General features: G+C 33.4%; 1 protein-coding gene across 1 annotated transcript in view; it reads right to left on the bottom strand.

Moving 5' to 3' along the window:
• The window catches only part of SNTG1 (syntrophin gamma 1), a 556874-nt gene that overhangs the window by 141511 nt on the left and 397271 nt on the right, over positions 1 to 18092 (bottom strand). The window contains exon 12 of the mRNA XM_034650177.1: positions 3606 to 3644. Within this exon, the coding sequence (XP_034506068.1) occupies positions 3606 to 3644 (39 nt within the window). The remainder of the gene's footprint in view (positions 1 to 3605; positions 3645 to 18092) is intronic.

Here is an 18092-nt window from a genome sequence, read left to right as displayed (position 1 = left end):
TTTACTTAAAAAGCACATGATAATTAGAAATAGTTTTGGAATTTTGGGGCCTGGGTGGCTTAGTCAGTTGAGCGTCCAACTCTTGATTTTGGCTCAGGATGATCACAGGGTTGTGAGATAGAGTCCCACTTCAGTTTCTGTGCTCAGCGGGGAGTCAGCTTGAGATTCTCATTCCCTCTTCCTTTATCCCTCCCCACCTCAAAAAATAAATTTGAATTTTTTTAATCTCTAAATTATGTTTTCCCCTATTGTGGTCTAATTACTCAATAAGAACTTTTTGGATTCAAATCTCTTCTTTAAAGAGAGTGGTTTTATTGAAAGTCTTGTGCATTCTCATTTGTGGGAGTGTCCCTACAGAGCTAAGTTCTAAGAATAGCTCCCTGTTAGACAGTAGTGATATCTTCCAGTCTCCTTTATGTTTTATTTTGCTTGAATTTCTCCAGTTGGGATAGCTGTCCCACATGATAGCACAATTCAAAATTGGAAACAGGAAACAGAAGTCTTCTGTTCAACTGGGTGACATCGGGTTTTTTTCCTTTTTTTTTTCTTTTTTGAGACCTAGAGCATCAGGGATATGAAGGGGCTTGATTTGCATTCATAACACTTGAATATTTTGACATATGCCTGAATTATTCAATCAAAAGCATGTGTATAAACACATATATTTATACCTAATCAAGGTTTCAGAAAACTTCATGTGAAAATTAAGTTAGAAAAAAATTTGAGATTAAAGCAACACAATGTGGTTTAGCCCAAGATAAGAGTCCTGTTTGAATGCTAAATCTGGAGAAGAAATGAGATTATATGTGTTTTCAAATTTTTATTCATTAAAGTGGCTCACATTTTATTAAATAGGTAATGAACCTTGGTCCCCTAATGCATTGCTATCGAATTATGCAGGTGAGTTTTCCAATGGTGTATATATATGAATATTGAACTATAAACAAATTTTATCTCCTGGAACTCTTCATTTCCATGATGGAAAGTAGTAAGGTAAAAATCTATTAACTTTTGCTTTCAGTTTTTAAAATGCCAAGAAGAATTCATTATGATTTAAAAAAAAAGTGAGATGCTAAGAGATTTGAAATAAAATTTTGGTATAATAATATTAAAAATATTAATATTAGCAAATAAAAACCTATGAATACTAATGCTTACCTACATTTATTATATATGTATGGGTTGGAATATTAAACAATATTTATTCTATATTTAAGTTTTTTCAGATTCTTATTTACTTTACTTGTTCAAAACCTAGATAAATGCAGAGGTGGTAAAGAATGGCACAGGTCATTGAAGAGAAAATGTAGGAAGTGTCAAGTGTAGTTGTCATTGTAAATAAAGAATAGCTGTGGGGTTATTAGGATTATGAAATATTTATAGTAACATAAATTACACTAATTATTAATACTTCACATGTCGAAGTTAGAAAGGGCAAGGAAGGATGATGACACAGATATTAGAGTCATTCTTAAAGAAACATTCATCATTTATATTTTTGACAAGAATTCCACAAATGGATAGATCTACATTTTTATGTATCTGACTATAAAACCACTGTGTTTACTGATGGTCATTACAACCTTCCCTAATGGCTCATGCTCTTTTCTATTTGAATAATTTTTCATTAATTAATAAATTTTCCCTCCTCTACAGCCCTATACAATTGTTAAACTCTATTTCCTATGTAATGCTGTATTGGCATCAGAAGCATCTGGAATGGGAGCCACAATGGGAGTTTCCCAGGTATCATCACAGAGCTAGTGAATCAGTAGCTCTGGGCTAGAGCCCTGGTCTCTGCACCACAAACAAGGGCCTGAGACATAACCATAGTGGAATGTGGTGAAACACACCACACATACACCTCTCCAACTTAACACATCAGCATGACTCAGGTGTGAGAAACTGAGGCTAAGAAACAGGGTATGCCTATGGCTGGAAAGACATAGTTCAGAAATTTGTAGACATAAATAGAGCTATTTACATTAGTATTTCAGTCACACATAACTTTGTGGGCTAGTCTGGGCTAGTGGCACTATTAATAACATAATTTATACAGAACATAAATCGTGTATTCTAAAGAATAAATTTAAAATTTTAACATATTAATGCTAATAATTACACTGAGAATTTTACATTTGTTCTTTAATCTTTAAAAATAAACATGTAAGGTAGTTGCACTCTTAAAATATCACCAATGAAGGAACTGGTTTAGATGAGAACGTAACTTAGTTTTCATAAGATGATTATTTAAAAATTTACCATTGAAATTAACTTCTGATTGGCCTACCATTTATAAATAGATAACTTAGATGTTTAAATTTTGATCAATGGTTGCACATCGAGGTCTATGTCAAGTGTAAGAAATGCATGGCTGGATTTTGCTTCTCTACTATTGCAAAAACCTGACACACTGGGGACTTGAGTGAGTCCAAAACTGAGCCACACTTATTTTACTCATTCAAGCAAATGTTTTTATAATGTTTATGAGGCAATGCAAAAGTTAAGTTCAGTTTAATAAAATTATAAGAATTAATTATTATTTTCTATAATCAATTATTTTATTCTATGATCAGTTATTGGTCTAATAAATCAACTAAATTTTTGGCTGCATTAATCAGACATCATTTTCATTCTATGCATGCATTTAGACTCAGGTAAAATACAGTCATCTATTTTGAAAATTCCTTTTAACTTTCAGATCAATTAAACATAGGTCTCCCATACAAAAATAGTGATATGAAGGGGCACATACGCCCCAATATTTATAGCAGCAATGGACAAAATAGCCAAACGATGGAAAGAGCCCAGATGTCCATCAATGGATGAATGGATAAAGAAGATATGGTGTATATATATACAATGGAATATTACTCAGCCATCAAAAGGAATGAAATCTTGCCATTTGCAACAATGTGGATGGAACTAGAGTGCATTATGCTAAGTGAAATAAGTCAGCCAGAGAAAGATGAATCCATATGATTTCATTCATGTGGAATTTAAGAAACAAAACAGATGAGCATAAAAGAAGGGAAGGAAAAATAATATAATATAAAAACAGAAAGAGAGGCAAACTCTTGCCTACAGGGAACAAACAGGGTTGTTGGAAGGGAGGTGGGTCAGGCGATGAGGTAATTGGGTGAAAGGCATTAAGGAGGGCATTTTATGTAATGAGCAGTGGAGGTTATATGCAACTGATGAATCACTAAATTCTACCCCTGTAACACTAGTACACTATATATTAACTACCTTGAATTTAAATTAAAAAAAAATGTCTCCCACATGTTAAGATACAGTCAAACTATCTTATGTAAAAAAGCTCTCCTACATCTTCAACATTATATTGAAATAAATACATGTAATTTGTGAAATAAAGTTTTGACTTAGTTTACTTAGATAAAATATTTTTTAAAACTGTTTTAATATGATTAGAGAAACAGATATACCACATGATATGAAAGAAATGTAATAAATTATGCATTTTCCTTGAGAGCAAATGATAGTGTCAATTATTTCCACATTAAAATGCAATCAAGATTATCTTCTATAACAGATTAAATGAAAGAAATATATGATTTGTCTTTCCAAGTACTTTTCCATCTTACCTGCTGGTTTACAGGAAAGTTTCTGTTGATTTTTTTAATCTGCAACAATAAGTAAATAATAAAAGTGAGAACAATAAACAAAGTTACATAAGAGCCCCCAAATTTTATGAGAATATGGGTTAATATATACTGATATTCTAGATCGACATACTGAAATTACTGCATGTCAAACACCAATTACAATTTTTTTTTCAAATTTTGGTTATCAAAAGTATTCCAAATTTGATATGTAAACATTTTGGAAAAGATTTTCATCTAATAATTTCCTCATTTATGAGAAATGAGAAGCCTGTGTTTCCATATAATGTTAAATGACAGCCTACAGAGAATGCAGGGTAGCTTTTTGTAATTTATTTTTTTGAAATATTATATTCAATTTATTTTAACACTCAAGAGAATAGAAGAAATAGAATACTCAAATACTAAAAGATAAAGTACATGTGTTAAAATATTTTTACTCAGGACACTAAATAAAGTGTAACATTTATTTTAAGGTAATTTAATGAGTGACATTTCAAAACAACTTAAAATCAATCTGCAGAGAAAGGATTTCCCCTTTCATATAAACAAACTTCAAAATCCAACTGAAAATGAATGTCAGATTTAGAAAAATGACCTTATAACACACAAAGTCTTTGTTGAACAGAATCTTTACTAATTAAAACCAATTTTTATTTTTCACTGATTTTCTACAGAACTTAAAGAATGCTAACTCTATGATATAATCATACACCACACTAAACACAAACTGTTTTCATATAGAAATTGTTTTACTGAATTATTTTATTTTTCCTTTCTTGTTAGTTTTGGTTCCCTTTGTCTTACTGATAAATATGAAATAACAGGAAATTTAACAGATATAGTGCACAAAGTTGGAGAATCATTAAACGGTTTGTGTACAAGAAGAGACTTACTGGCATGTGTCATTTAAAACATACAAAGAAAATATATAAGAAAAGTAAACTTTAGAAGATTTATGTGACTTCAGCAGGGACAAGTACAAAATACATATTAGCTTTTTTACATTCTATAGTCATTTCAAAATAATTTTTGTTTTGGTGAGGAATCAGCTAAAGAAATCTCTAAAACTACTGGTATCTTTAGCTAAAATCAGGATAGTCTAGAAACATAGAAAAAATAGCTTCCTAAACATCTTTCATTAATCAATAAAAAAATACATATTGAATACTTTGTGGAACTATGATTTTTGCTAGTTCTTATTGATTGTTACAAAAAATTGTAAAATTCTACCAATATTTTGTATGGACCCTTGTCTTCCAGCATGAACTATCTAGCTTTGTAACTTCTAATTTTTTAATCTGAAAAAAAGTCTGAATAATTTGAATAATTGTAACAATGCTCAGGCCACAGTAATGTACATAAATGTACACATGTGCCTACATGTATAGATTTGATAAATGCAAAGAGAAGTGTCAAGACTGTCATTCATTCATTTCTGAAATCCCTTTTTTTTAATTAAGATTTTTTATTTATTTATTTGACAGAGATAGAGACAGCCAGAGAGAGAGGGAATACAAGCAGGGGGAGTGGGAGAGGAAGAAGCAGGCTCATAGCGGAGGAGCCTGATGTGGGGCTCTGTCCCATAACGCCGAGATCACACCCTGAGACTAAGGCAGACGCTTAACGACTGAGCCACCCAGGCACCCCCTGAAATCCCTTTAATGATCTTCTACTGATGTGAGTCATGGTGCTGTTAAGTGCTGGAACATGAAAACGAAAGTCATTCCAAGCTGAGACAATAGCATAATGAGGCTAGTTTACAAGAGTGTGAAGAGTCCAAGTGACTGCAGTGTGGAATGAAACTTAAGTTCAGTGCAGGAGCCACCATGCAGGTACATAATAACATTGTCAAGCTTTGCAGTCATAGAGACCTGGGTTAGAATTCCAGCTGTAACTGTTACTAAATACCATTAGACAGATTAATTATCCTGTGTCTAATTTCCATCCTTTGTAAAATGTCCATAACAATATTAGCCACATATTTGTTGGAAATATTAAATGAAAAAACAAATGTCACGAAGTTAGAGCTCAATAAGTGATGATGATTATTAGTATAATAAATAATAATATATAAAATTAATATAAAAGAAGTTTGGATTTCCTTTGAAGACAATGAGAATGTTTTATTTATTTATTTGCGATAGAGAAAGAGAGAGAGAGCACAAGCAGGGGGAGTGGCAGGCAGAGGGAGAGGGAGAAGCAGGCTCCCTGCTGAGCAGAGAGCCCAATGTGGGGTTTGATTCCAGGGCCCTGAGATCATGACCAGAGCTGAAAGCAGATGCTTAACTGACTGAGAGCCACCCAGGCATCCCAACAATGAGAATGTTTTGAAGAAGCTAAGCAAAGATGTCTTTTTCCTACTATCATTTGCAAATGCCTTTCTGTTTTCTTGGCAACTCTAGATTAGGGTTTATATACTCAAGCACCAAGTGAGTAACAACCACGTGTGAAGCAGGCTGGGTTCCAAAGTAGAGGTTGCCGACTGTTCACCTCCAGAGCCTCAATCACTTGCAGGCATACCACAGTTAGAGGGATAAGAAATCAGTTGAAGTTTCCTCAGATGTGAAAGTGTTAATCAGTTGGAAACAGTATGTCTACTTTTACATTTACAAGCATATTCTAGGAAACCTAAATTATAAATAAACACTCAATGTAGAAAATGCTAAATGCTACAAGTACTTTGTTTTGAATTACTCATTTAGTAGTCATAAGAAATCATATCAATAAAATAGCTTGATAAGATAAAAATATTGGAAATAATGACAATTTAAATTTATTTTAAAAAGTAAAGCTGTATGTTATATGGTTGAAATAATGTTTAATTTATTAAATGTAATAAAATATCAAACTATAATATATTCTTAAATGCATTCATAGAGCAAGTTTTAAAAAATGTGTACTTTTGGCAACAATATTAATTCCAATTAATGGAAATCCTAAATTCTCTGCATCATTTTTAGACTGCTCTTCAAATAGGAAAAATAAAATTTGTCCAATTGATGTTTTTAATATTAAACTTCTTAGAAACCAATGTTAATTATGTGTTATCAGAACCAATAATTTGTGTTATGAGAAGCTGAAAAATTAATATAATCTTGAACAAAAAGAGTCAGTGTCTGAACATGTAAGCTTGAAGAGATGAAAGGACATAATTGCAGTCACATCAAACTAGCTCTTTATGGAGTAGGATTATTTAAACTATTAATCCTTAGGCTATAAAAGAAGCAGAGTATGATTTTGACTAGGACTGCCTAACATGTCATTCTACAGGAACAGCAAGTAACAAACTACCAAGTAAAGTGCATTCAGATGAAGGAAATCCATGTTAAAGTTTTTAGTCCAAAAGAGAAGATAAATCTGTAAACACTGAATGTTTTAACATCGTGTCGATTTAACCTAAGAATGTGGAATATAATTAATGTCTGTGTGGAAGTATAAAAGGATGCAATTTGCATTGTGTATTTTTTTGGGGGAGCCCCTCACATGTTAATAAAAATAGGAAGTATACTTGAATCAGTACTCATAATATAAAAAAAATGATAAAGAGAAAGAGGGAGGAGTGGAGGGAGGGAGGGAAGAATAAATAAATCTCCCAAGCAGAAGACTTTTATTTGTGTAGTTATTCTACCTTCAAGGATGAATACAGAATTAGAATTTATGTTGCTACCTTATGGAAAGATATTTATTTCAAAGACAGCAAAGTTTTTCTATAAATCATTTAATCACATACCTCTTTACAAACCTGATGAAACTTCTGTGACCTCTTGTAGAAGATTTATAGATACTTTCAAACTTTATAGACAGTTCCAGAAAAGAAGGAAAATTAATACAATGGCTAAAGAAACAGAGTTGATTTGGCCTTCCATCGGGTAGTAAAACACGATCACCCTACAGAGAAGTTAGCTACAGCAAAATGAACTGAGCCTGGAAGTGCTATGTCCAAAGCAGAAGACTTTGCATCTCCAAGAATTTTTATGCCACAGGTCCTTACAAGCATACAAATTGATTTAATGCCTTCTACATATCTGAAAGACAATATCTAGATTCAGGATGGTGTGACCTACTTAAAAGAAACAAAATCTAGGCAGTGATAATTTCTTATTTTATTTGAGAACATAAGTTTTATAAAAGTGTGGTATGATATTCAAATACTTTAAAGTCAATTATCAACTTATTCTTGTTTTATTGTGCAATTGTGGTGAGATAATGCCCAACTCAGTGGGTCATTTCTGGAATTCTCTCTGATTCCCAGGACACTGAAGGCCCTTTGAGAATGGAAATTCTACCTTCTTCTAGCTTTTATTCCCCTAATATGTGATTTTAGTTCTATGAATGACATAGAATACATGGCTGAAGTTAAATAAATGACCCTTCTTTGGGTATTATCTACTTAAAATGGCATTCAATAAAAATTGTTATTCAAAATCAAACCTATGCCATCATATGCTTAAATAGGCATATCTTCCAGATTTGTTCAAGAAAACAATATATAATACTTTGATTTCCATTTTTTCTAGAATCACACTGGAACATTTGCTTCTAAATAGAAAAATCACAGTACCTCGAATAAATGAGGGAGACAGATATTGTCAGATTTACAGCACAAACACATGCACTCATTTATAGCATACAACGGTTTTACAACGCAGACAATCCATGGAAAGCTGCAAAGATTTCCTAGTTAACCTGGGTTCATATGGTTTAACCAGGGAATATGTTGAATAATTTTAAATTGAAATTAACAAATAGTTACCTGAACAAAATTTTTCATTACAATGGGTGAAAGGAACAAAACAAAACAAATGAATCATTTACAATGGGTGAAAGGAACAAAACAAAGCAAATGAATCATTTTAAGTTACCATGCTATGAAAAAGAAAGTTGGTATTTCTTCATAATCCTCTGGGCTTAGAAGTAGCAGAATAAAGATCTAAAATAATGCCCCATTATAAATAGCTTTCTTTAAATTTCTTTCTTTCCATATCACTTTACATTGTCAAATACTATTTATTTTATTATACTTTTTTGTATTATGATCTGCTTGCTCCCTTTCTTTGGGAAAAAGTTCTTGAAGTCACAGATTTCTGTTTTATTTCATACATTACTTCTTACATGTAAAAGATGGTTTAAGTTTTAGGGGCACCTGGGTGGCACAGCGGTTAAGCGTCTGCCTTCGGCTCAGGGCGTGATCCCGGAGTTCTGGGATCAAGCCCCACATCAGGCTCTTCCGCTGTGAGCCTGCTTCTTCCTCTCCCACTCCCCCTGCTTGTGTTCCCTCTCTCGCTGGCTGTCTCTATCTCTGTCAAATAAATAAATAAAATCTTAAAAAAAAAAAGATTGTTTAAGTTTAAGTGGGTGTTCAATCAATGTTTGTTGAACAAATGAAAAGACAGAATATCTCAGAACAAAGAATCAAATTCTCTGAGGTTAACTTAGTCTTGAAATCAAGTTAATTCTAAAGAAAATAAATTTCTAGATAATATTAATGTTGAATGCCTATAAGAATTCCAATAGCTTCAAAACCTAGAGTTTATACTATACATGAAAGTTGGAAGGAATGCCTGTTGATTAATAGCAAGTTCTCATCTCACAGGAAGAAGAGTTTCTGGATTGAGACAAAAGCATGGAGAGAGATTTAACTGGGGCGGGTGGGTTGAGGCTCCTGCTGTTCTGCAAGGCCGGTCAAATTTTGAGGAAGTAGACATAGAGAGCACAAATTAAGAAATCCCAGGGGAGAGTTTTGGAGTCTCTTCTCCAAGTCCTCACAGAATCCCCACATCAAGCATGGTTTCAAAATGATAGAATAGTTGCAGCTAGAGGAAGTGTTTTAATCTGAAGAACAGAATCCAAAATTTCTCATGCCTGCTAGTCTGATGAGAAAATAATAGAAGTGCCAGAAGACAAGAAGAAGCTTCATGACATGCGAGCTGGAGATACTGGTGGGATCACACACATCAGGAAGTGCATCAGGGACAAAGAGTGACATTCAGAGCACATGGGAAGAACTCCACAGAAGAGTTTCCGGGACCAATGCTGAAGTGATACATTATTCCTGCAGGGCGAAGGGGAGGAAAAGGAGAAGAGGAGAACTGGAATTTGAGTATTTACCCCAAAAGACTGAATTCTAATTTAGAAGTGACTAAGATTCTAAGAATCACCAGAATTGAGTTTATTGCCTTAGTAGAAATGGCAGATTGAGTGCCTTGCGATTTAAATGGATTTTTGTACTTAGCCAGTAAACTATTGTTGAAACTCCCAATAGGATTTCCTATCATCTGCTTTTCCTGACTTTTGACAGTGACCTGCATCCATTCATTTGTAGAGGGGATTTTGGAATTTCGTTATCCAATTTCTCATGTAACAAAAAAGGACATCACAGATGAAGGTGCACATTTCTATAATTTTATATGTTCTTGATAAAAGGGAGATGATTAAAAACAATACCCTTCCATAATACTTACACCACACATCTAAGACACTATTTTAAAAATGCAAATCTTAAATTGGAAGAATCATATACCATTCAAACCCCTCCATGATCTGGTCCCTGCCTCTCTTTGGGGCCACCTATATAATAGGTCTCTGTCTGTACGGAACTACTGGATACATGCCTGGTGCCTTCGCTCATACACTCTCTCCCCACTACTTCACCTGCTCGCGTGCACATGCACACTCTCTCTCCTGTCCCTTTCTCTCTCTGATCCACCCTCACTCCCTTTCTCTTTTTTTTTCTTTTTCACCTGCAAGAATCTATTCGTGTGTGTGTATGTGTGTTTACCTGAGGTGCACAGAAGTTGAACAGCTTTTAAATTCACCCTGAATATGGAGCAGTCTGGTTCTGTCTGACACCAAAGGCTGTGCTGTTGTCCTACGTAATCAAGAACCATAACCACCATAAAAACTTTTCTGCAAACCCTAGTGGGATTGGCCAGTGACTTTCTCTTTAGTATTCCTTGTGTGTAGCTCTTATTGCATGTGCTTACTGACCTCTACATCACCTTAACCCTCAATTGCATCGCCTTTATCTTCCCTCAGCCTAGCAGCGTGTCCAACTACCTAACAAGTAGGCCAATCACCATTAACTATCTTTTGGGGAAAATTGCATTCTGCTCTTACCTTCTCAAATTTACTGATACTCCTAGATCTGAATCAAAATAATGCCAGTGTTCCTTCCGTTGTTGGTGGTACTCTGCAGCTCATCACTAGGGCTCGCTGTGAGGCTCTCCTTTCTGATTTGGAAATCTGTAACTGGTTTAGCTACCCTAATTCTTCTTTAACTAGGATCTGATTTAATCTTCTTTTGTAGTATAATCTTGCAATTATACTTATTACAGAGGCTTGTAACTTATTGAAGGAACCCCATTTTTCCACTTTGCCAATGATTTCCACATGCGTAAAATTAGCAGAAAAGCAAAAAATAATGGAAATCACTACAATAATATATATTTTGGACAGATGATAGCAGTTGGTATTAGGAACCGACATACTCTTGCTCTGCCAAAATATAACATGGTTTTTATTTTTATCAGAAATTCTGGGGGCTCCCAGGTGGCTCAGTCGTTAAGCATCTGCCTTCAGCTCAGGGCATGATCCCAGGGTTCGGGGATCCAGCCCCACATCAGGCTCCTCCACTGGGAGCCTGCTTCTTCCTCTCCCACTCCCTCTGCTTGTGTTCCCTCTCTCGCTGGCTGTCTCTCTCTCTGTCATAAATAAATAAAATCATTAAAAAAATTCTGGAAATTTAATTTTTATGACAAATCTCAATATGCAAATTTTAATGTTTGCTTTAAATTTCAAAGACAGTGGGGACTACATATAAAAACCTATTTGTCAGTCAGCTATGGTTTATGGAAACACATCTAAGTGACAGGTATATTAAGAAGAAAAATAATTTAATCTCATAAATAGATATGCAAAACCACTTTTTAAAATACAATTCTAATCTTTATAAAAGAATAGTAAAGGAAATAGAATAAGTAGAATAAGAAAGTAGTGACATTTTTACATTATATAGAATCAACATTTATTTCAAATAAACAAATATCATAATTAAAAATTAAACATATGAAATCCATTTAACAAAAGAATATAAAAAATTGCCCTTGTCATTATTATTCAACAGTGGCATTAAAAATTTTAGCCCAGATAATATGGTGAAAAATAGAATGCAAAAATGTGACTATTAAAAAGGGCAGAATGCACATGTCATTAGAGGAAGATAACCTACTATATGAAAAATACCCAATACAATTAGATTAAAAACGACTAAGATTTTAAAGTGTTTGAATACCATTTATATATATCCAAATCAATAGTCTTCAGTTTGAAAAAAAAATAAAAGATGCAGAAATGGAACAAAATGCTTTTGACCACCCTAAGAAGAATAAAATTCATAACAATTAACCTAATTTGAAATATGTAGATTATGTAGATTCATTCCTGTCAAATTTTTTCCAAATTAAAATTTCTGGTGATATTATTTAAGTGCAAGTATATTTAGACTTTTACGGGCCCATCAAAAATAAATGGTCAATAGTTGCGCATAACACCCAGTGACCATTTATTCTTGATACGCAACTAATGAAGCATCAAACTTTACATCGGAATCTGGGGATGTACTGTATGGTGATTAACACAATATAATAAAATTAAATTTAAAAAAAAAAGAAAAAAAAGAATAAATGGTCAAATATACTGGAGGGTATTTAAGGTTAATATCCACAGCCATTCAAATGCATTTAGAATTTTAAGTGCATGTAGAATTACAATAATGAAAACGGGTTTTTACAACTGCAAAACTAAATGAGCGCATGACTTTCAACAGATAATTAACTGAAGAAATAATATTGAAAAAATATAAAATATAAAATAGATAAAAATAAAAATATAATAATAAAAATAATGTAATCTAAAATGTATATACTGAGTTAATGATAAAGGTTGTATTTTAAATTTAAAGAGAGAGCTATAGTGGAGCAAGAGGTTAATTACTTGAAGAACAATGTATCATCCATTAGCCTCCAATGCAGTCCATATTCAATGCAGACATATTTCAGAAAGAAAGCAAAATCATTAGGCTCCTAAATAGGATGAGAAAGCATGAAGCACAGCTACCTTCCTGTTGATGACAACTGGAATGGAATGGTGAACTGATTAAAAGCATTTTGTTTGAAGGCATCTGAGAACACCTGTTGTCACAAGGGTGAGCATAGGTAAGGTCCCAGACAGATGAGCACACAGAGGTGGGCTGGCCTTCTGTAGACACTGAATTGGCACTAGAAGAGATTGAAAAGCATAATTTGCCCAGAATGAGAAAGAAACAGAGAATTTACTTTTCTCATAGGATAATATTGGCAGCATTTGTGATCTGTAAGGCTTTGAACACAAAATTGGGTTTCACCTCAAGATATTTGCTGAGTTCTGAATCAAGTCAGGATGAAAGGTTAAAGATATTAATCTGAAAATTATGCAAAAGCAGACAACAGTTTTAGAATTTTGCTGTGCTGAGAGGTAAGCAAGGAGAATTCAGAGCGGGCTAAGAAGAGCTCCCAGGAATAGATTGTACTCTCAGCTCAAAGGCCTGGAGGGCTAGAGCACTGGGAAAGGAGAAAAAAAAAGAGTAAACAGAACTCTACAAAACTTCAAACCAGCCTTGATTCAGCTGTTTGGATTAAGACATAATCTTGGTTTGCGAGACTAAAAATGTTCATGTTCTTTGATTCTTTTTCTAAATACTTATATTAAGATATAATCAGCAGTGTTTTAACTGATTTAATATGCCCCCCAAATCCAAAGTGCACTATTATTTAATTATATATTTTAAATGATTTATATGTTAGGTAATAATCATCCATTTATTAATTATGATACATGGAAAGTTAAGCACCTATTAGTCCATTAGAAGTGGGTAATCTCAGAATAGAATTATTTTCATGGGAAAATGTTCATGATTAAACCTTACTTGAACAAAGGCTAATATCATCTACACAAGAGGATGGTAATTTTATTTTATATATGTAAACAGAAAGACACATATTTTAATGTATATGTAATAATATGCTAATAAAAACACTAGCAATAAATGTTATTATTGCAATAAATTTTCATGTTATACTGTTCTGCACTTCAAATCTAAAATTAAAAACAAATGGAAGGACATATTCTAAAATACATTTTTCTACCAACACTAATACTTCAAATAGCAAATGAGGTGTTTGATTTTCTAGAAAACAATAGGCCCAATAAATATAAAAGTCAAGTAATACAGAAATACTCTGGCAGGATTTTGAATAGATTTTTTTAAAGGGAAGAATAATTAAATACCCAACATGAGAAGAATCTTCATGTTTGGGATAAAATGAAATAGAAAAGAAAGTTATTTTCTAGATCTTATAATTAATTACTAAAAATTTTACTTGCTGCATATCATCTACATAGTTTTATAGATGTTAAATAATGTTAGAAAAATGATACATTCTATTTTGTCAAATATTTTCACCATTTATTCTGTCTTCTTATTTTATTCTATTAGGGATTTTTTTTTTCCTTGTAGGAATCTTTGGTATTGACGAAGTCTTACATTTAAAGAAATAAGTATTTTGAAGCTGTATTATATGCAAGAATATATTCCTATAATATTAAAAGTTTAATTTAAATCAGTATTACTGAATTTAAAGACTTTCATTTCATTAAAGACTTTTCATTAGAACTTTGAATTTTAAGTTTGAGACTGCTTCAAAAAGCTAGAAGTACAAATATAAAGTCATTGAATTCTTATATTACAAATTTTTTCAGATGAGTCTCTTATTCTAAAGAAATGAAAATAATCATGGTAAATCAACTACTTTAATTTATCCAATATCAAAAGCGAACATATTCCAAAATAAATATTATGAACTCTACTTTAAAGAATAATATTCATTTTGATTAAATGCTGGGGAAAATGATAAATATGTGTCTTCTTTTTTCTTTGACAACATTTCATGAATGTTGATGATGGAAACCCCTTAAAGGAAGTTTAATTATTACAGCAGATCTGTTAAATTGAGATAAGGGTAATACACAACTGGCTCTAGTAAAGATTAGTTTGGAACTAACTGATTAAAAATAAAATTTGGTGTAATAAGACTGTCCATTTGTTTTAAATATTACTCTTATTTTTGGAATCCTTTAATTTTGTATATTCATTTTTAGCATCACTGATTGTATTTAGAAACTAAAGTAGTAATATCCCCTTGTGACTCTCTCTTCAGGCCAAAAAAGAAATACAATAGGATATTCAAATATTCCTTTTAAAAATTTCTTTCGTCCTACTTTTAATGTCTTTAGGGATAGTTTTTCCCCCTCAAATGTTTGAAGATCAGTGACCTTACATTAAAAACTTTTTTTTTTTAAATTTTTATTTATTTATTTGACAGAGATAGAGACAGCCAGCGAGAGAGGGAACACAAGCACGGGGAGTGGAAGAGGAAGAAGCAGGCGCACAGCAGAGGAGCCTGACGTGGGGCTCGATCCCACAACGCCGGGATCACGCCCTGAGCCGAAGGCAGACGCTTAACCGCTGTGCCACCCAGGCGCCCCAACATTAAAACTTTTTATCCGAGTTCTATTAATCTCTTATTTTTATACCTCATAAACAAGTCAATTTTGGTGGCTAAAGTTGTGTGTTCTCAGAATGGATGCTGAAGGACCCTGCTAACAAGGTATATTTTCCCATGAAAATCAATTTTGAAGATTTACCCGAGCAAATCATTCTTATGGAAGCAAGAAACAGTCCTCCAATTCCCTTAAAGATTTGTGAGCAATATTATTTAACAGATGTGTGAGGACTAAGAGAGATCTTTATAAGATCATAAGGCAACATACCCATTCTACAGCTGCTGATAAAACTCTACCTTTACCATGTAGAGGGAAGAATCAAAAAATGATTTTTGCCTCAGAAGACCACATTTCAGCTCATATTTTTCATCCATTTTTTTTCAGGATATGGATTCCATGCCATTGCTACCTTGGTTACTCCCCATTCCTATGGATATAATTTTAAAAGTATGCCATGTTGCTTCTAAAAACATATCTATTAACAGTAAATCAATATTTCAGTATGATTCAGTATTATATGCAAATGAGTGTTCTTAAAATTTATTTTTCCTAGTACAAGAATTTTTCAATTCTACCTGTCATTATCTTTAAGATTAGCATATATATGATAAATACTATATATACCACACACATCTATCTATATCTGTATCTATATATATATCTCAATATCTACATTATCTATTTAATCTTACTGTGACTTAAAAGGCTAAAAGTTGGAAGTAGGTTGCAACCATTTATAAATGCATATGTTTATTCACTTGGAGCTGACTTATTCTTTCTTCTGTGAATTCATTAAACCTCAGAAATGACTGTATGTCAGACATCAAGTGAATGCCAAGGATGTAGGATTTCTACCTTCAAAAATCATCTGGTATTAGCTGGCAAAACAAACATGCAACAAATAATTCTAAGTTTTGGAATGAGTGTTAAAACAGGCAGTGTAAGAAAATATAAAAGTAAAAAAAAAAGAAAAACTGGCTGCAGGGTAGGTGTGCCTGCACAGTGTAGGAACCATGGGTTTCAGGAAGTGATGAAACATTTTTTAATATGTCAATATTAATCATATGTGAAGAAATTAGGTTTACCATTGCTAAGTTATTAGGCAGGACTCTTAGTGAAGAAAATGCAGTGGTTATACATAATAAACCAGACTTAATTCTCAGTAAATGTTTATAGCCACCTCTGCACCCTAGTCAGGTACCCTCAGCTTTTAAGCTCCATCATAGAATAAGGGTCTTTTGAGATGTATTCAATTGTGTGACTGTAAATTCAAAATGATTTCTTGCATAATTTCCTAATGGCCCTTCATCTACCTACTTAGCACACTTCATTTATACCTCTTCTTCCATATTGCACTGCTACTAAGTAAGAATGCATCCCCCATGGAATGTTTAGTATCCTATAAAGAACATTTAGAGGGAAAAGGTAATTCCTTAGTCTTGCTTCCCTAGAAATATAGCCTGAGGAAGTCATAGATGTTAAACTTCTATTGAGGGAGAATGTTCAATCCCAAGGAAGCAAGAGTGAAAGGTAAAAGGAAGCAAGGCAGAAAAGCAGAATGCAAATACAAGGTGGTAAGTTGCCTGCATCACTGAGCTGGCAATAGCTTCTCCATGAAACATTGTTGGTGTTCAATCAAATGTGATACACCTGTATGCAATTACTGCATTTCCAAATCGTTCATCTATTTGGAAAGGGCAAGTAATTTGTTAGCTAGCTCCTTTTTGCCCCTTGTCTCGCACTAGATGATGTATGTCCCATTGGTATCAGTTTGCACATTCCTACTGAGTTGCCATTAGTGTGGGGGCAGCTGGTGGGCTCAGTGGGATTGGCTTCTGCCACTACGGGCATGATGAAGGCCATCTTGAAGTCCAACCCTAGGCACTGCAGGTGGCTAAAGGGGTGAGTATGTTAAGCTGAGGCCCCTGGGAAGTTCCTGTGGCTCTAAAGCTGGAGAACATTAAGAACTGTGAGTGTTCTGGCCAGAAAGAAAGGCAAAAGAATGAGTCCTATTGGGTGGGGGGGGATGGGGTCATGCAGGCAGAGCCGGGTGAACTGACGGTGGCATATAAATTGTGTCCAGTAACACTGCCCGTTTTATAATGACTGTATTATTCAGCTAACATCAAAGCAGATGTTTTGGGTTGTACAAATGAAAATTAGCTAATATTATTCAGTATCAAAAATTAGGAACTTTATTTAAATTTTAGTTAGTAGTTTTCCAAGAAACAAAGTAGGTTATTTTACTGAAATCTCTCCTGACCTAACATGCCAGAATAAACTCTAATTGAGTAAAAAACAAAAATATGATTGTCAAAAATATGCACAGTGTAATGCCCAAACTTTCCCTTGGTTTTGTTCTGATTTAAATTACTGACTCTGCAGTTTGATTTCACTCTGTATAACCCATTTTTAGTTGACACCTGCATGTCTAACATTCATATTTTGGTGCATGAGGAAAAACAATGTAGGAAACAACAACACGCTAGCACTAAAAAGTACATCTAAGGACTCAGAAATGTCAGCAGCTATAAAAAGGAAGAAAAAGTCTACTTAAGTGACACTTATGCCTGTCAGAACCACACTCTGCAACCTCTGATCACAGCCCTTAGTTCATTGTCAGTTTAATCTTCTTTGTGCTCTGCTTTATTTTGTCATGACTTTCAATTCACCTACAAGCTTTACAAGCCTTTTCAACGCGGCAGACATAATAGTTTTTCCTTTAGCTTTTCACAACCATCATTTTTAGGGAAAAAATATTCTATTATTTCAACCTGCAAGTGTTTGCCATCTAATATTGCAGATCTCTATGAATTAAACATATGACTCCAGAATGAATTTGTTTTCACTTCTGAAGGTAAATGTGTA

Source organism: Ailuropoda melanoleuca, unplaced genomic scaffold (assembly GCF_002007445.2).
Source record: "Ailuropoda melanoleuca isolate Jingjing unplaced genomic scaffold, ASM200744v2 unplaced-scaffold11384, whole genome shotgun sequence".
NCBI classification, from domain to species: domain Eukaryota; kingdom Metazoa; phylum Chordata; class Mammalia; order Carnivora; family Ursidae; genus Ailuropoda; species Ailuropoda melanoleuca.
Note: the sequence above shows the minus strand (reverse complement) of the source record. Positions and strands in the feature narration are given on the sequence as shown.